Source organism: Doryrhamphus excisus, chromosome 17 (assembly GCF_030265055.1).
Source record: "Doryrhamphus excisus isolate RoL2022-K1 chromosome 17, RoL_Dexc_1.0, whole genome shotgun sequence".
In the NCBI taxonomy this organism is placed as follows: domain Eukaryota; kingdom Metazoa; phylum Chordata; class Actinopteri; order Syngnathiformes; family Syngnathidae; genus Doryrhamphus; species Doryrhamphus excisus.
This window is the reverse complement of record NC_080482.1, coordinates 11,365,366-11,386,200: the sequence shown is the minus strand read 5'-3', so window position 1 is coordinate 11,386,200 and position 20,835 is coordinate 11,365,366. Positions and strand designations below refer to the sequence as shown.

At 46.9% G+C, this 20,835-nt stretch overlaps 4 protein-coding genes across 7 annotated transcripts; 1 reads left to right on the top strand and 3 right to left on the bottom strand.

Moving 5' to 3' along the window:
- Positions 1-544: 544 nt before the first annotated feature.
- On the bottom strand, positions 545-7,611 carry cmtm7 (CKLF-like MARVEL transmembrane domain containing 7). Its single transcript, XM_058052861.1, has 5 exons — positions 7,338-7,611; positions 5,589-5,765; positions 5,424-5,522; positions 5,147-5,228; positions 545-5,008 (listed from the first exon to the last, which is right to left on the bottom strand). The coding sequence occupies exons 1-5, from the start codon at positions 7,446-7,448 to the stop codon at positions 4,995-4,997; spliced, it is 483 nt and encodes a 160-aa protein (XP_057908844.1). The 5' UTR covers positions 7,449-7,611; the 3' UTR covers positions 545-4,994.
- A 201-nt stretch (positions 7,612-7,812) lies between these two features.
- LOC131105099 (sialic acid-binding Ig-like lectin 15) lies at positions 7,813-16,150 on the bottom strand. Of its 4 annotated transcripts, none has more exons than XR_009119877.1 (8): positions 14,857-14,997; positions 13,269-13,640; positions 12,845-13,189; positions 12,737-12,778; positions 8,787-8,879; positions 8,693-8,716; positions 8,458-8,594; positions 7,813-8,249 (listed from the first exon to the last, which is right to left on the bottom strand). XR_009119877.1 is itself a non-coding variant. In XM_058052857.1 (8 exons), the coding sequence occupies exons 1-7, from the start codon at positions 14,897-14,899 to the stop codon at positions 8,563-8,565; spliced, it is 951 nt and encodes a 316-aa protein (XP_057908840.1). In that variant the 5' UTR covers positions 14,900-14,997; the 3' UTR covers positions 7,813-8,249; positions 8,525-8,562. The 4 variants fall into 4 exon arrangements, 3 of the variants coding, with proteins under 3 accessions (XP_057908840.1, XP_057908841.1, XP_057908839.1); XM_058052857.1 differs by having other exon boundaries at positions 8,525-8,594; XM_058052858.1 differs by lacking the exon at positions 14,857-14,997 and adding an exon at positions 15,090-16,150 and having other exon boundaries at positions 7,813-8,594.
- Positions 15,170-16,660, top strand: si:dkey-11p23.7 (V-set and Ig domain-containing protein). The gene is made up of 3 exons (XM_058052859.1): positions 15,170-15,252; positions 15,754-16,128; positions 16,198-16,660. The coding sequence occupies exons 1-3, from the start codon at positions 15,207-15,209 to the stop codon at positions 16,599-16,601; spliced, it is 825 nt and encodes a 274-aa protein (XP_057908842.1). The 5' UTR covers positions 15,170-15,206; the 3' UTR covers positions 16,602-16,660.
- LOC131105718 (uncharacterized) lies at positions 16,258-19,169 on the bottom strand. The gene is made up of 4 exons (XM_058054126.1): positions 19,087-19,169; positions 18,486-18,538; positions 17,234-18,364; positions 16,258-17,173 (listed from the first exon to the last, which is right to left on the bottom strand). Exons 1-4 carry the CDS (start codon positions 19,167-19,169, stop codon positions 16,761-16,763), a joined length of 1,680 nt encoding a protein of 559 aa, XP_057910109.1. The 3' UTR covers positions 16,258-16,760.
- Between the last annotated feature and the right edge of the window lie 1,666 nt (positions 19,170-20,835).

Below are 20,835 nucleotides of genomic sequence, written 5' to 3'. Positions count from 1 at the left end.
TGGAATGTTTGTCGTGAAAATACACGCCAAATTGAAATTAGAATCAATATTTCAGAATACAGTAATTCACTATTCTGAATATTGGTGGGATGTAAGTTTGAATTATTGTGATACCTGTCGTACCATCTTCCAACTACCAGCGATTGGTTCCTTGATTAAAAAAGCTGAAATGAGTTTAAAATGACTCCTTAAGATCCGACTCCCTTCATAGTGCCATAAATCTGCAAAGGTCAAGCGATCAACACTAGCATTACATTACATTACATGCCTACTGTGTGTGCTATCGGTGTTATTTTCAAGACAGGATGTTGTTAGAGAGCAACACTGCCATCTAGTGGTGGACAAGGACCACTCATATACTGTTGAGCACTGCTTTTGTCTTTTTGGACGAAATTAAGACTTCAGTGCGCGCTTAATAGACACATAAACTCGCACGCACACACATGCGCACACACACATACACAAAAAGCTCTCGAGTCTTTATCCACCGAAGCTGGCCCGAGCTGTTGAACTGTCTCTCAGCGAAGCTCGGAGTCTGCCTCGTGACGTCATCTAATGCGGATGTCTTGTCACGTGATTGAGATTGTTTTTATTTTTGACATTTTTGAGTGTTGAGTTTGGTGCTAGGCTGCTTGAAAGGACAACACATAACACGGTTCCAATGTAAAATATAAAACAATATAAGACAGCATGTTAGCATGTAGCTACGTGATAGCTGGCTCAAAAAAGCGGCACATAAGGCACTTAAATGTGGGGGAAGGACTAAGACAAGTCTGTCAGATGACCTCTTGTAACACAAAACATTCATTCATTGACTACCACTTATCCTCACGGGGAGTGCTGGAGCCTATCCCAGCTGTCTTCGTGCGAGAGGCAGGGTACACTCTGGACTGGTCGCCAGCCAATCACAGGGCACATATAGACAAACAACCATTCACACTCGCATTCATACCTATGGACAATTTGGAGTCGCCAATTAACCATGCATGCACGGGGAGAACATGCAAACGCAGAGGGTGGGATTGAACTCTGGTCTCCTAGCTGTGAGGTCTGCACGCTAACCACTAGACCACCGCACAGCCCTAATACAAAACAATTAATGTGATGAACATAATTCACACAGAGGCAATGTTTGATCTTTCTTACAGGTAACGATGAAGATGTGTTCTTATTCATCTTCATCTTACAATTGTCATCATGATACAATCAACAGCACATTTTACAACAAAAACCAGTAGAGGCATCTTTTGCATGTCTAATTAACATATTGCTCATGTTTGCCTTTAGCATGCACCGGTCAAACCAGTTGACCTACTGTGTCTCAATTGGTGCACTTGCGTGCTTAAGTCTTTATTTAACCCTTAGATGCACGAGTGACTGGACCCTACACTCTTCCATAAGTGGGTCAAAAATGACCCATACTAGAGTCAATGCGTTTTTATGCCAATTTTGGTTAGGAATAACCACTTGTATGATATTTAGTATTATATTTAGGACCACGCAAGAATGATTTCATGTTAGAAACATCTTAATTTTTCACTTTTTTACATCTTTGAAAAAGAAAATGACCCCGTACAACAATAGAAAATGTGAGAATCCATTGTGTGTTTCCACTTGTCTCATCTCTGCATGCAGTTCAGACAAACTACCCGTTTCTGTCTGTGATCATTGCACACAGGTATATTGCATTTCCCACACCTATGGCTGACTTTGTGATCTTTGTTATTTGGCCACATCTGACAGCTGTTTCTCTTTACTACACAACTGCTGGACAATGTTTTCCCCAAATTATTCTGAACTGCTCCCCATGGTTGTCTCCCAGTGGAAACTATACCATCTATTGCATAGGGGATGCGTGCATCTTTAGGCCATACTTGGCTTGCGACCTGGACAAAAGTCTGGGTCATCAGACATTTCTTACTCATAGTCCAACCCCGTTACTGCCTCTCCATCATCCAGCATCTGTAGGACCATTTCAGCTGTGTATCTAGCAGCCAAGGCATGGATGAGGAAACAAAAGAGTAATACCCAACAATACATATAGTAATGTTAGCCAGCTAGTATCAGCTAGTTATAAAGTAGGCTAATTTGTTGCTAATACTAACAGTCATGAAAGACACATACACAATATTATATGAAGATAATACTTGTTGTATTAGCACTTTATGTGTAAAATAATATTCCTGACGGGTGACACTTCTAATATAGTCTGTGTGGTCTACAGTTAATTTATTCCTGACAGCCAAAGTTGATAAGAATCAAAGGTTCCTATTGGATTCCATAGAAAATGCATGCAGGTCATTTTTGACCCACTTATGGAAGGTTGGGATAGTAACACAAAAACAAAAATTTCTTAAAATGTATAAAAGGTAAGTTAGTCTCACTGTACCCTCTGCACGCCTTAGCACTATGGGGAGCAGAGCTTTCAGCCACTCTGCTCCCAAACTCTGGAACTCATTGCCACCTGACCTTCGTAACTCTGCCACCCTTCCCATCTTCAAATCCAAACTTAAAACTCATCTGTTCAAACAAGCTTACTCCCTCTAACTGCATCACATGGTCCCCCCCCCCCCTTATTTATTGTATGTTCTTATTCATTGTTTGTTCTCTTTTATCTTGTATTTTATATTGGTGTTTTTATATCTTCTGTACAGCGACCTGTTCTGAAAGGCGCTTTGAAATAAAATGTATTATTATTATTATTATTATTATTAAAAAATGTGAATGGCATGATATCAAAAACATGTTTTTTGAGGAATACCTGGAATATGAAATGATAAATTTTCATTACGAAGATATTTCAAGAAAACAACCTGACCGGGTCATTTTTGACCCACTTATGCATCTACGGGTTAAGTACATTCACACCGAGAAACACACTTAGCCTTTTGAGTGTGTAAGTACCTACACACTTAGAAGCACACTTAGTCTTTTCAGTGCTTAAGTACATTGACACTGAGAGGCACACTCAGTGTTTTGAGTGCTTAAGTACATTGACACTGAGAAGCACACTTAGCCTTTTGAGTGCTTAAGTCAGACCAAAATCCAGCACACTGTCAGTACCCGGCTGTTGCACTCAAAATGATGAGTGTGATCCAAGTACACAGTGTAGGCAGGACAGTATACTTATTGAAGTGCTCTGACATTGAGACCCAGCCTGTGTACATACAGTAGCGTGTATGTTTTGACGGCGCAGTGCTGTCCCAAATCCATTACCGTCATTGTACACTTACAGGAAATGACTGCATCGGGTTTTGAGGTCAAGGAACGGCAAAAACAGCGCTTTGTGCTACCAAGTGCTGTTGCTCAATCGCATCGGATGAAGCTGCCTCCTCACTCCAACTGCCTCCCAGAATCCCGGAGAGCGGAATCCCAGCCAATCATCCCCAAAATCAACATCGCCGCCTTTTCCGACGATATTCAAACTCTTGGTGGACTATTTCTTCCCTCGAGTCACCATAAGCACCTTTGTTTTAGTCAAAATGTTTGTGCTTTTTAACATTTACCCACATACAATCTCTTTTTGCTGAGTGTGGTGTCGTATTTTTACACTGTCCTTTCTGATTCCCGAAATAAAACTTAGCAATTCTAAAGCACAGTAGTTGACAATCAAAAATGTTGGTAAGTTCTTGATGACTATAAAAAGTGAAGTCGTTCCTGTGCGCAACAATAACTTTTAATGGTTCTTCAGATCCATGGACACACTCTCAATGGTTCCTACATGTGTTCCAAGTCATTACCCTACACCCCTGGTGACTACCAAGTACCCAGATCGCTAAGAGGAAAGCTGCCATTAACAGGCGTGGGAGGCGTTTGACACCCTGCTGACATCCAGAGGAGGCTGATCTCAACACCTGCTTTGAGTGGCCTACAGGGACCAGCCTGCAGGCTCCAATACCCGAAATACAGAGAGCTGGCCCAGTCCTTTGTACCTGAGTGGTCCATCAGTGCACACTCACAATTTTGAGTGTGACATCCAGGTCCTGACAGTGCACTGTATTTTGCCGTACTTCTCAGTTTAAAAGCTCTTATGCACCCAAAAGACTGGTTTAAATACGCAAGTACACCAAGTGAGACACAGCACAGCAGGTTAGCATTAGCATGTTGTGTACAAATAGAAATTATACATAATAATGTAGAAGTTGTCGGTGAATTCTAACAATTTGCTAACAGTCTGCTTGATTGTGTGCTTTCATGCTCGGATGTTGAATGGAGTTGTTGCTGAATGAGCATAAATGTGCTCTTGTGTAAACATCTCGGTGGTAAAGTTGAAATGGTGGTAGGACTAGCACCGTGCACGCCGGCCCGTGTGTTGCCATGACAACAGGCTGCGTGTGCATGTGACCCGTCGGGGACAGATTGATTGGCACAGATTACAGATGTTGCTCATTCGAGAGTCAACAGTTGTTCATTTTCTGACCAGGCATTTACAATCTTAAATAGAAATACAATATAAAATATGACACAAAATATAACTTAAAGAAGAAGACTGGATGTTTCTAAGTGCATCTGTTTGCTATGTTAGCACGCTAACACTTCCTCCAACATAGCAGCATGCTAGAGACATGCATGTGTGTGGTGCATGACTTTGTCCTACACGGAAATAGTCTAAAGTGTGTGCAAGCAGGAAGAGAATCTGCAGCAAGAAGTGAGCACCAGCAGGTAGAAGTGAAAGTTAGCAATATTGGCGAAGTTGTAATGGCACAAACAGGGCGGGGAGCTCTTCTGTCAACATCAAGTCAAGTAGAAGGCTTGTAAGCAAAGGCAAAGATGGAAGTAGGCATTGTTTTTAGCAAAGACGTGAACGTGACTCTGTGACGCAACGCCAACATTTCGCAATCTTTTTTTTCTTAAACGACGCTGCTCCTGGATCACCTCCTCATACCTGCAACCCCAATTGTCAGCCAAATGTATTCAGCTGTTAGCGTGTTGCGAGGCAGAAATGTGAGCCAGGGGCAGTTGAAGCCATCCTCTTCCCAAATGACCATGAGCCATTACATAGCCGCACCTGCGTGCAGAAAAACATGTGACAATCATGGTCATGTGACTTCTACTGCATGGTTCAGTAAAGCACACTTAGCATGTTAGCTGCAGGATTCTTACTAACATAGTCTCAGATAGTTTGCCTATGTCCCAATGAACATACCAGTCTGCTGGGGGCCACAGGACACGCTGTAAGACGTCAACAAGCTGACGACCATCAGGAAGGTTGTGATGAAGCCAAACACCTGACAAAACACAAAAACATACTTCAGCCAATCAGTTATCAGGTGCATCGTCCCGACAATAAGTCAGGGCTTCGCATGATAACTCATTAACAACAGTGGCACTACATACTCCATGTGTGAGCTGAGGCAGAGGTCTCACTGCCAGTTTTTCCACAAGTGTGTGGAAGGCAACAAAACAAAGAAGAGCAAGCATACCGATGCCACCACCAGAGCTGATACTCCTCCGGCCAGCACTGCGGCCACGATGGAGGCAATGAAGATGAGGACAGTCCCTATGGCGTAGTGGAAGAATTCCTGCAGGAAAGACAACATGAAGCGTCGGGGTTGTATGACCGGGAGTCGCAGAGGAGCGTCACTTACTGTGAGAGGCCAGTTGATGCACGGCATCTTGGCCTGCAGTCGGAAAAGGTGCATGAGGAAGAAGACCAGCAGGACCACCAGGAACCACGCAGAGACCACATGAAGGAATTGGAAGGCCGCCCAGTTGGGCCACCCTCGCACACAGTGGACGCACAGGAAGGTGATGAGCAGCGCCACCTAGGGACCACAGCAGTTACTCTACATCAGAGGTCTCAAACACGCGGCCTAGTTCAGGCCCCCGCCTTGATATGAAAGTTTAATGATAGTGCGGCCCGCGCAAGTTTGATATTGATGCTGTATGGTATCATGTACCCAGAAAAAATTATTACGTTTGATTAATGTTCATGTTAAAGGTTAAATAACTGTTAATAGTTATCCTCCCTATCCGTGTGGAAGTGGTAAGTTTTTGGCTTTTTAAGTTTAAAGGAAATAACTTACCGTTTAGGTCGCTAGCTCTCTAGTTTGCGAGTTAGCATGTGTCTCAAGACCCTGCAGTTGTGCAATATTATTATTAAAATTATTATATTTATTTATTACTGATTGATTGATTTTCTTTATTCTTGATTTGTTTATTTATTTTTCATCTTATTTTGTGTAGAAAAATAAAAAGATATTTGAGAACAGTGGAATGTTTTATCAGAGCTTTTCTTGTAGAAAATCGGAACCAAGCAAAGTTTATTCATTTTTCTGTTTTTAATAAATGCGTTTTTTTTTTTGAAAACCTGATGCGACCCAGTCTCACCCAGACCCAAGCTCCAGTGGCCTCCAAGTAAATTAAGTTTGAGACCCCTGCTCTACATAAAAGTTGGCAAAGTCGTATCTCTCTGCCAGTTTTCGTGCGGCTTTTATGAAGGCATGAAACATGTTGACGTTGAGTTCATTACAGTATTTGAGTTCATTATGGTAGTGTGCACTTTGCTGGAGTTTATTATGGTATTTTTGCTAACATACGCCTTGGATGAAAATAGCACAAAGTTTCCCAGTCGGATCGCTGTGTTTTGAGAAAATATCTTCAAATTCGATCTCAAAATGGCAGGGAAAAAATGCACAGTTAAATGAAAACCAGAGTTGTGTCAGCCGTCTTTAGCACATTTTAAAGCTACTAATCTTCAGTGACACTTCACCTCACATCAACCAATACATCTGGCTAAGTAACAAGTAAAGGCAAAGAGTAAAGGTATGTGTGTGAGGAAGGAATGAGGTTTCATATGTATGATGTGGCTCTTTGCAGTAACACAGGAAAAAATGTGTTTTTTGATCTCTGACTCTTTGGCCACTCCTGCACTATGTGATATCTCTAGCTAGCTAGCACGTGAACTTGTATTACGTCACATGACTGATGAATACCCCGCAAAAACGCGGTCTCAAATTCTAAATTTGCGACTTTATTCTACGAAATTTTCTTGTAAATGTACGACTTTATTACCAAAATCTCAAAATGTTTTTTCCTCAATATGGCCCTAATACTCCGTCGTAACTTACTGATAAAAGCCTCGTACTTTATCACACTGCACTGGCAGTAAAGTTGTGTAGAAATGCATACACTGTTGGTAGTTGATACATTCAAAACCGCTAATGTTACCCATAGCTACAGTGTATGTGTGTGAGAGAGTGAGGGACAGACAGAACCACACCCACAGGATGCTACCTCTTGTTGTTGTGAGGGTGATATTAATGCTAATGCTAGCTAGAGCCATCATAATCATAGTTATCGTCTTCATTACCAAACACATGACTGCAGTGTCTCACCATCTGGGCCAGTTTGAGCAGACCCGGGATGGTCCTGCTGTAGCCCAGGTTGACGACGCCGTCAGAGGCGGAAGTCGTGGTGGAGCTGGCGGTGATAACATTGTGAGACATGGCGGCTTCGGACAAGACGACTCTCAACTTTGGACTAATAATAAAGTTGATATGAAGAAGAAGCTCAGGAAAAAGACTTGCCGATTGGACAAGCTCGAGTGTACGCGCCTAAATGTACGCCCAGTCCACTTCTGTGGACGCATTTCACAGCCCAATCACAAATGACGCGAACACTTCCGGTAATGTCTTTCACAACAAAAGCCCATGTAAAAAGGAAACGTGACAATATTAGGAATGAGCTAGTGTTCGGGTCGGATTATGCATTTTTGAAACGAGTACATTTCGTCATTTCGTCATTATCCGTATTCGTGAATTCGTGTTTAAAGAAAATTGTCGTTATGTATTCACTCTTCACGCTCTGTGATTGGCCAGTCGCACACAGCGACGCGCTGCAGCCACAGAAGAGTGCTTCACAACGTGCAATTGGTAAGTTTAAAACTACATGACGTTTGTCACAATGCATTCACTTTATTAGGTTTTCTTCAGCTTGCCTCTATTTTGGTTTGTATCTAAAGTTGCACAGACCTGCATTGATTGGCCACAACATTAGGTACACTTGATGCTGCACAAGGCGGCCCAAGCGTGAGCTTGGTAAATGGTCTTTCACTTTTAAGCACTAAAAATGACTATTTGACCACAGTTTTGAGAGAGGTGGTGGGTCAACTTCATTCAGTTTGTCATTTTATTTGTTAGCTAGTAGGATGCTAACAAGGAAGGAAGTATTTGTAAAGATATTTGGTGTGTGTGTGTGTAATCACAATGACCTTTGCCTCCAGTCAGCTGGTGGAGGCTCCAACAAAGCTGAAGAACATAAATACATAAAACATCACTTATTTTTTGGTCAAATGTATCTTATTTGAGAATATATTGTTAAAAATAAACATCACATGACTGTATTTGTATTCAACAGAGTATGTCAATTCTTATGACGAAATGCATGTATTTCAAATCTTTGATACAAATATGATGCAGATTTGACTGGTTTGAAAGCATGTGTGTGTGCTGTCACCATGTTAGAACGCCAACTCCATTAGCAACCTTTTAATTTTACACACTGGCTTCTCGAAGGACCTCACTTTGTGGTGTTGTCATTGCTGTCATGGCAGGATGAAGACTAATGCAGGCTCACTGTTGAGTACAAAATGTCTGAAAGGACAAAGTTACACTTTTGTTTTAAACCTGGAACAATACAACAAAATGATGGAAAGACCATGATGACATGGACGACGCCAAGGATGGTTCACCTGGTGTGCGTGTGACCACTTCACCTGCAAGAACACAGTCACTATATTATTACATAATTACTTTGTTATATCTTCCTGTAGAGAAGGCACTCACTTGAAGCAGGAAGTACAACAGTGGCGTAAACTGGCTGAAGCTCAACAGTATCCTCAGCTGGACGATGTGAGCAGTGCAGTGGACGATCCTCTTCTACACATACACACGCATTGAGTCTACAAGATGTGCATGTTCTTTTAAGTAGCAATAGAACCTTCTCAGGGGAGCTATTATGCTCATTTTTTGACCCTTTGTATGAGTTGTGGACTCCTATAGAGCAACTACACACAATAACCCGCACAGAAAACTTTCTGTTCGTGTTTCAGAATCAACACCTTTCAGAATGTACACCTATTCCAGCAGTATTTCCTTAGATTTGTGCTTCCCGACAAAACAGTCTGTTTTAATTTATTCCATCCACTGTCACGCCCTGTGTGGGTTCGTGCGTGACAGTTTGTTTATGTTCCCTGTCTGGGCTTTGGTTTCCCCTTTTGAACACTCTGGTTTTGTATTGGACTTCCTCTTTTGCCCCGTTTGCCTTAGTTGCCATGGTTACCCACACCTGTCCCTAATTTGTCCTCCTATTTAGTTCAGGTGTGTGCATCTCCCCTTTGTTGGATCATTATTGTTTGTCCGTCAGCTACCTGAGTTGCTTTGTTCTTCTGTTGCTGTTAATGCACAGAATAAATATTATTTACCTGCACTTGGTCCTGTTCTCTGCATCCTGGGGTCGAACCGTAAAGCAATGAAGCCGAACCGTGACAGAATGATCCAACCAAGAGACGACGACCTCGCGGAGAGCGATTTTTGGACCTGGCAGCTCCTCAAGGCCATGGAGGATGATGAGATGGCGAGACCGCCATGGGAGATGGAGGACTTGGTGCGCGGTCCGGACGACACGTTCGTCGCTACGGCGTGGCTGTATCCCGGACCCACCGACGACGCTCCAAACCCTTCGCGACGCCGACGCAAGCCGCGGCGCCACAGAGCGACGCCTAGCTCGTCTTCCCCTCCGCGCCAAGTCGAGGTACACCCGCCTTCACGCCCTGCCGGCTTCGACGAGCCCGACGACGGTCTCGCGGAGCTCGACGAATGTACCCGGCAGTTTTTCAAGGCGATGGAGCAGGAATGTGCAAGGTACACGACACAGGAACTGGAGACCATGGTGTGGGGGCCGGACGGCACCCTAGTGCCCATGGCATCGGTGTTCCCAGTACCCGCTGCACACCCTCCGACGCGGCGGCGTCGCCGACGCACGGTACGTCGCCAAGAGGTGTGGCCGCCCTCTTCCGCCTCGCCATATCACGCCACTGCACAGCACTACCCTCTCGCTGTTGCCGAGTCGCAGCCCGTCGTGCGTTCCCCGACGGCTCCCGTGGCAAGTGACGAGGCTCCCCGGATTCCTCCAGTTCCCAAGCCACGCAGCCCCAGGGGTTTCCAAGACCCGGCTCCCGTGCCAAGCTGCGTGGCCTCACAGATTCCTCCAGTCCCCAAGCCACGCAGCCCCAGGTGTTTCCAAGACCCGGCTCCCGTGCCAAGCTGCGTGGCCTCACAGATTCCTCTAGTTCCCAAGCCACGCAGCCCCAGGTGTTCCCAAGACCCGGCTCCCGTGCCAAGCTGCGTGACCTCACAGATTCCTCCAGTTCCCAAGCCACGCAGCCCCAGGGGTTTCCAAGACCCGGCTCCCGTGCCAAGCTGCGTGGCCTCACAGATTCCTCCAGTTCCCAAGCCACGCAGCTCCAGGGGTTTCCAAGACCCGGCTCCCGTGCCAAGCTGCGTGGCCTCACAGATTCCTCTAGTTCCCAAGCCACGCAGCCCCAGGTGTTCCCAAGACCCGGCTCCCGTGCCAAGCTGCGTGGCCTCACAGATTCCTCCAGTTCCCAAGCCACGCAGCCCCTGGGGTTCCCAAGACCCGGCTCCCATGCCAAGCTGCGTGGCCTCACAGATTCCTCCAGTTCCCAAGCCACGCAGCCCCAGGTGTTCCCAAGACCCGGCTCCCGTGCCAAGCTGCGTGGCCTCACAGATTCCTCCAGTGCCCAAGCCGCGCAGCCCCTGGGGTTCCCAAGACCCGGCTCCCGTGCCAAGCTGCGTGGTGTCCCGGATGCCGCCTGTGCCCAAGCCGCGCAGCCCGAGGGGTTCTCAAGACCCGGCTCCCATGCCAAGCTGCGCGGCGTCCCTGATCCCGCCCGTGCCCAAGTCGCGCAGCTTCAAGCCCAAACAAGTGGCTGTGGCCGGGACTGCTGACCTGGAGGAGCCAGTGACCCTCCTCCAAGCCTCCCTCCTCCCTACCCTGGTTTCGGCTCCCTCGGATGACGACGTCTGGGATCCGCCTTCGAGAGGGGGGGCTAGTACCACCTGCTGGGCTATGCTGGAAGCACAGCCCAGCCCGCCTATGGAGAGGGGGGATGGCGCCACCTGCAGGGGGAGTGAGGAGGCACAGCCCACTCCACCTGCAAGACGAGGAGCAGGGCTTTCTGGAGCAGATGAAGAGGCTCTGGCTTGGACGCCTGCATCTTCGCCGTCGCCGCGTCAGGGCCGGACGCCTGCATCTTCGCCGTCGCCGCGTCAGGGCCGGACGCCTGCATCTTCGCCGTCGCCGCGTCAGGGCCGGACGCCTCCTGTTTTTACACTCCCTGCCGGAGCCCTGGTTCTGCACCCAGGGCGCCCCCCTGAGGATGCCTACCTCATGCTTGGTCGAGGGCGCCCCCCGGAGGGTGTTTACCGACCCAACCATTCCCTCCATCACTTGGAGGGGTCTTGCTGGCTCCGCCGGGCCTGCCGCCCCGGCCGGCCCCCAGAAGGGTCCCATCGGCGACCCACCTCCGGTCCCCCCACCACCCATCCCTCTTTGACTGCTAACGGTTTTGGACGTCTAGGATCCGTCCTTGAGGGGGGTGTACTGTCACGCCCTGTGTGGGTTCGTGCGTGACAGTTTGTTTATGTTCCCTGTCTGGGCTTTGGTTTCCCCTTTTGAACACTCTGGTTTTGTATTGGACTTCCTCTTTTGCCCCGTTTGCCTTAGTTGCCATGGTTACCCACACCTGTCCCTAATTTGTCCTCCTATTTAGTTCAGGTGTGTGCATCTCCCCTTTGTTGGATCATTATTGTTTGTCCGTCAGCTACCTGAGTTGCTTTGTTCTTCTGTTGCTGTTAATGCACAGAATAAATATTATTTACCTGCACTTGGTCCTGTTCTCTGCATCCTGGGGTCGAACCGTAAAGCAATGAAGCCGAACCGTGACATCCACGGGTGAAGCAGAACTTGGGGGAGAGCAGAGAGCGTATAGCGCCTACAGCCATGCCCATTAGGTATCCCGCCCCTCTGTGACATCACAAAGGATCAGCATTGCAACGCCCTTTGAAACCAAGCATTTTGAGCCATCCCAAACCTCTTTCAGGGCTCACTTCCAAATGCGCAAACCTCATTATTTGACACTTTGGCATCATTTAACACATGAATATCCGCTCATCCAGGTCTGGCCTATGGGGGAAGCCCAGACTATCCAGTCCCCGGCCACCACCTCCAGCTCCACCGGTTGGACACCAAGGCATTCGCAGGTCAGCTGTGAGAGATAATTACTCCAGCGTGTCCTAGGTCTGCCCCGAGGCCTTCTCCCGGCTGGGCATGCCCAGAACACCTCACCAGGAAGGTGTCTGGGAGGCATCCGGACTATATGCCGAAGCTACCTCTGAGGGTGAGTCCAGCTACCCCACAGAGGAAACTCATTTTGTATCCGCAATCTCGTTCTTTCGGTGACGACCCAAAGCTCATGACCCTTAGTTAGGGTGGGAACATTGATCGGCCAGTTAATTGAGAGCTTTGCCTTCCAGATCAGCTCTCTTTTCACCGCGACTGTCCGATACAGCAACCTTATCGACCTCACACTCACAACCATCAGGCGCTTGCCTGCAAGTCAGGTCCTTCAGGTCTTGGCTCCAGGGTGGGAACTCGGTGTGGTCTCTCCTCTTTCTTTTATTCATGAAGGGGTACAAAAGTGATAACTACTCACCTGTTGGAGTATTTTCATGAATCGTAGATTGTTGTTTGGGAGCTGTGGAGAAATGAAAACATGAAGTTGAGTGGCCAAGTCACATGTCCACACCCTTTAATCGCTCACCTCTGAGCCTCAGCAGGAGGACGACGCCACCAATGGCCAGCAGCAGAAAAACAGCAACACTTGCAGCTATCAGAGCAATGGTCAGAGAGTTTGATGGGGGGTGGGCCCGCTCGTCCCAACCTACTTGACTCTCCGCCTTGCATGTGACCCGGTCCTCCCCATCGTAGGGTACCCAGCTGGTCAGCTGGTACAAACCTGTTTTAGAGGTATGCACTTGCTGCACTAGGAGACCTCTAGAGGCGGACAGCCAGGTGATGTTGGGCAGAGGGTTGCCCTCTATGGTACACTGCAGCCTCTGAGGGGCGCTGTTGTTGACGAATGACAAGCTCAGGATTTCCGGCTTTGCTGGGGACAACCAAGAAAACAATGAACATAAGCCAATGGCTAGTTTAAACTACTTCTTCATGTTTATTTCAGTTTTCACCTAAGACTTTTAACTTCAGCTCCTTCATCTGGGTCAGCTGCCCATCCAGCTTTACGCAGCAGAAGTACATGCCCTCATCCATCAGCTTGACCCCACGGATGAGAAGCGACAGCACCCCCTGTCGCGGGTCACCATGCAGTGAGAACCATGCTGCAGAGCAATCCCCAGGCGCCACTGAGGAGATGTTTTTGAAGGAACATTCAAAGAACGGCTTCACACTGGATTGCCTGGCCCGCCACTGGACATCGATGGTGCCGCCGTAGTGCTCCTGCTCACGATGAGTGAAGGAGCATCCAAGGATTGCGTCTTGTCCTCGCCACGCCACCACCTCCTTGGAGACGCTCATGCTCAACTCGTCGGCTGAGAGAACTCCTGTACAATCCAACAGGGCGGCCATGTTTTCTACATGATCAATACTCTACTGCATGCTTGAATTGGATATTGGATATCATTGGATAAATATTGGAGATTAATAATAACATTAATATTTAAAATCTTTGAAAAACACATTTCAAAAGCGGCCTAAATTGCATACTTGCAATTTATAAAAATGTAAAAAAATAAAAAGAACAATGTGGAGGGCTCCAATGACTAGCTTTGCTTTGGTCCACTAAACAACTAAAAATACCCCCCTAGAAGTGGCAAGAGCACAGTGACTGTGAGGTAGGTCTTTAGCTCCAAAAAAAAAACAAACCAAAAAATCTGGCTGAGATTCTTACATCTGAAAAAACAATTTCATATGCCATGTGCAAAGAATGTGCCTCGTTGCCGTGACACGTGCATGCAGCATTACGTCAGTTCGATACTCTGTGACTAGCTCGAGAATAAAATAGCAGAATTCCTCCACTTGGCAGTCAATCTCTGTTGGTGTAATGAAGTGCCTCTCAAATAGGTGTGGTGAACTGCGGTGCGAGGGGGGGGGGGGGGCATGAAAAGCTTAGTGCAGACCTGCCAACATGTGTGAAATTGTTGCACTCAGCATGCAATTTGACTCTTGAATACCCTTGTATGCGCCACTTCCCGCCATTTTGTAACATTTCCCTGTTTTCAGTTTCGAGTTCAGTCTGTACAGTACAGATAAATAAATCATCATTATCTGTTAATATAATCTGCAGCAGTATTTCAAATCGGGGGGGGGGGGGGGGGCATGGCAGAAAACCATTGAGAACCACTGGTGTAATTGGACATGCTGCTCCATTGCAAGGCAAAGGATTCGTGTTTGATGCCAACCTTGGGCAGCTTTTTAAATCTAAACAAGAATTAATGGCAGTGGGGACAGTCTGAACCACATTTTGTCACAGTCCAACCGACAAGTTGTCATACAGTATATGGACTTCCTACATGTTTAATTCACGAGATATTGTAGAAATCTTGTGAAGTGTCCATTCACTAAATTTGGGAGTGCAATAAAAATCAAATTAAGGATTAGTTTAAAACACCTCTCTCGTGATAAGGCACTTCTACCTCATGTAAAACATGAGTACAACACATACAAAAACATACACAAAGTTGTAAATGTAGGACATGGACCCTTTAAAGAGACCACCAACAGGGCCAATAGGGGTCCAGAACCAGAAGCAAAACTCACCTGCGATGACAGCGCTCAGAACCACAAGAACACAAACTGTCATGTTGAGCCAAGTCCAATGCAAAAAGTTAACAAGGAAGGAAACTGGTCACATGGCACTGAATGTTTTTTTGCAAGTACATACACACACACACACACACACTGGAGCCTATGAAAATGCTCTATAAAGTGTCAAGCTAACTGTTAAACAGACCTCCAGAATCATGCAGTTAGTCAACACAACTTCCTCTTACCTTTGACCTTTATTTGTCTTGTGGCGATGTTTCATGCAGACAAAGCTTCCTCAAAACAAAAGTCACAATGGAAAGACACACACACACACACACACACAAAACACACACTGGTCCATCATGGAGGTCGTCTTGTGCGTTCTGTTGTTATTTGCTGCTAGCAGGGGTGAGCTGAACTAAACACACTTTGTTGTTGACACTTAAAAGTACTAGTGAGATTAATAGGGTGTGCTTCCAACATTTTGACCAAAGCTAAATAAGTATTCACAGCTAGACTAGAGACTAGGGTTCAATTCCCACCCTCGGCTATCTCTGTGTGGAGTTTGCATGTTCTCCCCGTGCATGCGTGGGTTTTCTCCGGGTACTCCGGTTTCCTCCCACATTCCAAAAACATGCTAGGTTAATTGGCCACTGCAAATTGTCCATAGGTATGAATGTGAGTGTGAATGGTTGTTTGTCTATATGTGCCCTGTGATTGGCTGGCCGCCAGTCCAGGGTGTACCCCGCCTCTCGCCCAAAGACAGCTGGGATAGGCTCCAGCACCCCCGCGACCCTCGTGAGGAAAAGTGGTAGAAAATGAATGAATGAATGAATGAAACGTCTAATGACTTTGTTAAGGGAATGACATTGATAAAAGATGCAGTGATTGATTTATATATGTATACAGGCTCCAAAGATGGCGGTTGGTTCGTGCGTGTGCAGCCGGAGGTGCGGGCTATGGAGGGCTACCCTGTGGTGCTGCCCTGCACCTTCAGCCACCCACCGCATTCACAGCATTCCTCTGTGCGGGTGCTGTGGCGCCAAGGACATAGCGAGGTCGTCTACGGCTGCACCAGTCAAGTGGGGGCCCCCGCCTGCGAGCCCAGGCCACAGCAAGACCAACGGTACCGGCTGGAGGGGGACCCACACGAGCACGATCTGTCGCTACGCATCAATGGCGCCACCCTGCAGGACAGTGGCCGCTACTACTGCGGTGTTGAGGTCGAGGGACGGGAAGACGTGAGCATTGAGGACAAGATGGGCACCCTGCTGAGAGTGGAGGGTGAGTCTTAAAGACCCAACGTCCACTTGAAGATGGCGCCGTCCCTCAGTGTTTCTGTGTTTGCTACAGCTGCTCCCAGCATCACGTCTATGAGAGTGGAGGGCAGCGAGCATCTTGGGTACACAGCTTTGTGCTCCGTCCAGGGCTCACCACTGCCTGATGTCCAATGGCTCAGCCTGGACCGCCTTCTGGAAGGGTCTACAGCCATGAATCAGGGCGACACCACCAGCTACCTCACCATCAGCCAGCTGCCAGGCATAGAACCCGGACAGCAGATCACCTGCAGCGCCTCCAACCCGCTGGGAAAAGACAAGGCTACACTCTACGTGCTGCCCCCCCAGATCCTCCCATCTGAGGCTGGGGTACCATCCCCTCTCTTACTGCTGCTGTTTCTGTCTCTGGGGTCAAAGGCCATCTTGCTGATGGGGATTGGGATGTGGCTAATGCGGACCAGAGTGTTCTGGTGGAAGTAAAAAGTGGAAACCCCAAACCTCACACGCTTTGACAAAGTCCAATAAAGATTTTACCTGACTTTAAATTCTAATTTCATTTTTAGACACACACATACACACACTCCTATCACTACCATATTGATATTAATGTGAGCATAACAGCACAAGTTAGAATGAGGTCTACTGCACAGGGAAGAGAACCGGGCCGCGGTAGCAGATGGGACGGATTGGTTTACAACAGTCTTCCTCAATCCAGCTAAAGTCCTGACCCGGTTCTAGGCTCATGGTCCCACACTGGCCACCCTGTGCGTTGTTGGGCTCTGCCCCCTTCCAATTGGTGTCGGTGACTGGTGCCTTGTTGAGCCAGTACCACTGTCCAGTCAGCGAGCTGCGTCGCAAACCAATCCACGCCCGCGTCAGGCTGCCATCTTGTACCTGCTGGACTTTAGTGTAGATGTAGTTCTGCAGTGACAACGTGGACAAGCTGACCAGCTGCAGGTTCTTGTCTCGGCAGTACTTAACCGACTCCTGCCAGCCGACCGCTTCTTGGCCAACTTCCAGAATGTCAGGTGACAGGACGCAGCCTCTGTGATCTGTTGAGGACACAAAACGTCCGAAAAAAGTCATGGTACAATTCTGACTTTTGGACTCACCTGAGGTCTGGCTGATGGCAGGTGCCGGGTTCCCAAACAGAGCATCACCCTTCTCTCCCAAGTAGTAGACGGCCATTTTGTGGGAACTGTGCCAAATAGCAGTGTCTGACGTCAGCTTCACAACGGTAGAGACGTGATCCGTCCCTTTCAGTTGCTCCCATGAGGGATTCTCTGGGGTCGATCCGCCAACGTGGACCCCATCAGTAAAGTCCTTTTGGACCACGATTACTGCAGAATCCTGCAGGCCAGGAATGGTGTTGACGACATAGCAGGAGGCAAAGTCAGCCTCCGGGATGATTGGGAGGAGCATGCCAGGCAGGTAGAGGATGACGCTTCCATTGATCTCCACCAGAGGGGCATCCGGAGCCAAGTCCTCCACTGTGGACATTTCTTCCTGGGACAGAAGCAGGGAGGTTTGATTCTGGGAGAACGCCGTTGGGATGAGGAAGGTCATCTTGCGCTGTGCTGCCGGCGGGAGGGTGGCGAAGAGCATGGAGCAGCTACAATCGTTCGTCATGGCGCAGGTGTGACCGAACAGCACAACCGCTGGGTGGTGAGCCCTCAGGACCCTCCAGGCGTCATCGGCTATCAGCCAAAACCAGGTGACATAAAACGGCTCCAGCTCTGTCTCTCTGCTGACGTCACCTTCAAGTATGACCTTGTTTTGTTTGTCTGCGTTGACAACAATAAGCCTGAAGGGGCCTCGCTCGGTCACATAGGGGCTGACCATGGCGGCTGGATCAGTGGTGCCTTGGATTTTGGGTATGGGCGGGATGAGGTACTCCGTGCCCAGTCGGTCTGTGGGTAGAACCAGAGCACTCTGGATGCTGTCAGCTTTGGCGCTCAGGGCGTGCACCGTGATCTCCCTGCTGCTGCTCACCTGGACCAATCTGTGAGACACTTCCTTTTTATCCAGCTCGTCTTCATGGTAGAAGAAGAAGTGCTGAGTCTCAGCGGCGCTCATAGTCCGAAACTGAACTTGGGTGGATGTCCTCACAGTGACGTGGGTGTCGTGGTACAGAGCAGTCACTTGTACCTGGTTCTGAGGGCCTTCGGGGTAAAAGTAGGCCACATTCTCTGGAAAAACCACAAGGAAATTCAAACCGCTGCTGATTTCTGCCTCTGATGATCCTGTAAAGCAAGAACACACACACACTTGTTGTGATTGGCTGTCATAGCAAAGCATAATGGAGCTACAAGATCTTCAAATAAGTAAAGTTTCGCAATGACGTCACAGTCACGCAAGACTCACGTAGCTCTATCGCCCCCAGCAGCAGAAGCAGCAGTACTGCAGGGTCGAACATCCTGTGGAGGGAAAAAACTTTTACTTTCATGTTCCAGTTCTCATTAACTCCAGTGTGCCACAGTTTATAGCACAGTATGGCAAGGCCACATGGATAAAGAGATACATATTGATTTGGAATACTAAAAGTAAGTAAAGTAAACCTTATGGACAGCTCTGAATCCAAAAAAGGAATAAATGACAACATATACGGCATTGGATTGCTGCAGTCCTTACTTGTCCCTGACTCTCAATTCTTCATCTTAATAAGATATTTCTGACACTTTTATGTTCCAACTTAGTGGGAAGACTCTGGGGAAGACCCTATTTCTGTTCCTATGTGGACAAGTTTGCTATGGAAAAACTAAAACAGATGGGATGAAAATCCCCACCGACACACTACAACATCTTATAAAACAGAAGAAGCTGTTTACTTTACTCCATTCAGTCGGCCTTGTTCTCTTTTCACAGGCGAATAACAAAGTTATCATTTTTAAATCACCTTATTTCCTGTCAAACTTCCTGTTCTGTCCTAAAAGAGACATTTTCTCGTTTTGAAATGACATCTTACCTTCTCTTGTCTTCGCCTACAGCGTCTGATTTGAGCTGCAAACACGGAGGCAAGCATTTGTCAGTCAAACAGGACGTTTGCATCGCATCAGCGTGACACTGAGGAGTGTATATCAAAAGTGAAGACTTCACTTTGACTGTCAAATCATCTGTCTATATGCATCATCTATATCTATCCATCTATCTACTTGTCTATCTATATGTCTACCTGTCTATCTACAGTGGTATGAAAACGTTTGGGCACCCCTGATAATTTTCAAGATGTTCCTTTAGAAATCACTGGTTGTTAGGGTCAGCCATTTCAGTCAAATATATCATATAGCAGACGAACACAGTGATAGATAAGAAGTGAAATTAAGTTTATAGGATTCGAGTGTGCAATAATAGAAGTAGGCTGGTGCATAAATTTGGGCACCCCAACAAAAAAATGGCATCAACATTTAGTAGATCCTTTTGCCGAAATAAACACATCCTATAGCTTCCATTGAGGGTCTAGATTCTGGTTGAAGGTATTTTTGACCATTATTCTTTCCAAAACATCTCCAGTTGAGTCAGGTTTGGTGGTTTCCAAGCTTGTTCCTCTGCATGAATGCCTTAGTAGAATTTGAGCAGTGTTTAGTGTCATTGTCTTGTTGGAAGTATCCAGCCCCGGCGCAACTTCAACTTTGTCACTGATTCTTGAACACTGTTGCCAAGAATGTGCTGATACTGACTGGAATCCATGCCACCTTCAACTTTAACAAGATTTCCAGTACCTGCACTGGTTACACAGCCCCACAGCATGATGGAACCACCACCAAATGTTACTGTGGGTAGCAAGTGTTTGTCTTTGAATGCTGTGTTCCTCATCCGCCGTGCATACCGCCCCTTGTTATGTCCAAATAACTCAATTTTAGTTTTACCAGTCCACCGCACCTCCAAAATGGAGCTGGCTTGTCCAAATGTTTTTTTAGCAAACCTCAAGTTACTCGGTTCTGTGGGCAGAAAAGGCTTCTGCTGCATTACCCTCCCATACAGCATCCCCTTGTGCAAAGTGCACTGAATAGTGGAACGATGCAGTGACACCGTCTGCAACCAAGATCATGGTGTAGGTCTTTGGAGCTGGTATGTGGGTTGAGTTTGACTGTTCTCACCGTCCTTCGCTTCTGCTTATCTGAGATTTTTCTTGGCCTTCCACTCTGGGCCTTAACTAGAAGTATGCCTTTGGCTTTCCATTTCCTCACTTACTGTAAAAATCCTACTTTTTTCTCAGTTTTATACACAGTGGTATTGTCTTAGCGAGACAAAAAAAAAGTTAAGGGCTGGGCTAAGACTGAGAGGTGGACATTGGTGGATTTTTATATATTTCAGTGGCCCTCTGATTTTGACTTGTAGTGCTTCCACAATGCCAAAGAGATGATCCATTTTGGGGGTACTGGCTATATTATTGAGAAAGGAATTTCATTTTGACACAAGTGAATTGTTTTGGGAAAGATTTAAGTTTTTGCAGGTGAACTGTGGTGTTGTGCTGGACCATCCAGGTTATTTTGGCAAAAGGACCAAGTGTGTTGAAAATGAGCCAAAACAATCGAAAAGGATCGTTGTAATTTTTAAGTATTGGCTATTTATATGAGAAATAAATTATATTTTGACACGTGAAAAATTCTGACATACTTTGTGCTATAACAGTTTTAAGACTGCTATTAAGGAAAACAAACTCAACAAGTTGGTTATCAACTTTCACTTCAGTTTCTGTATTGAGTTTGTAGTT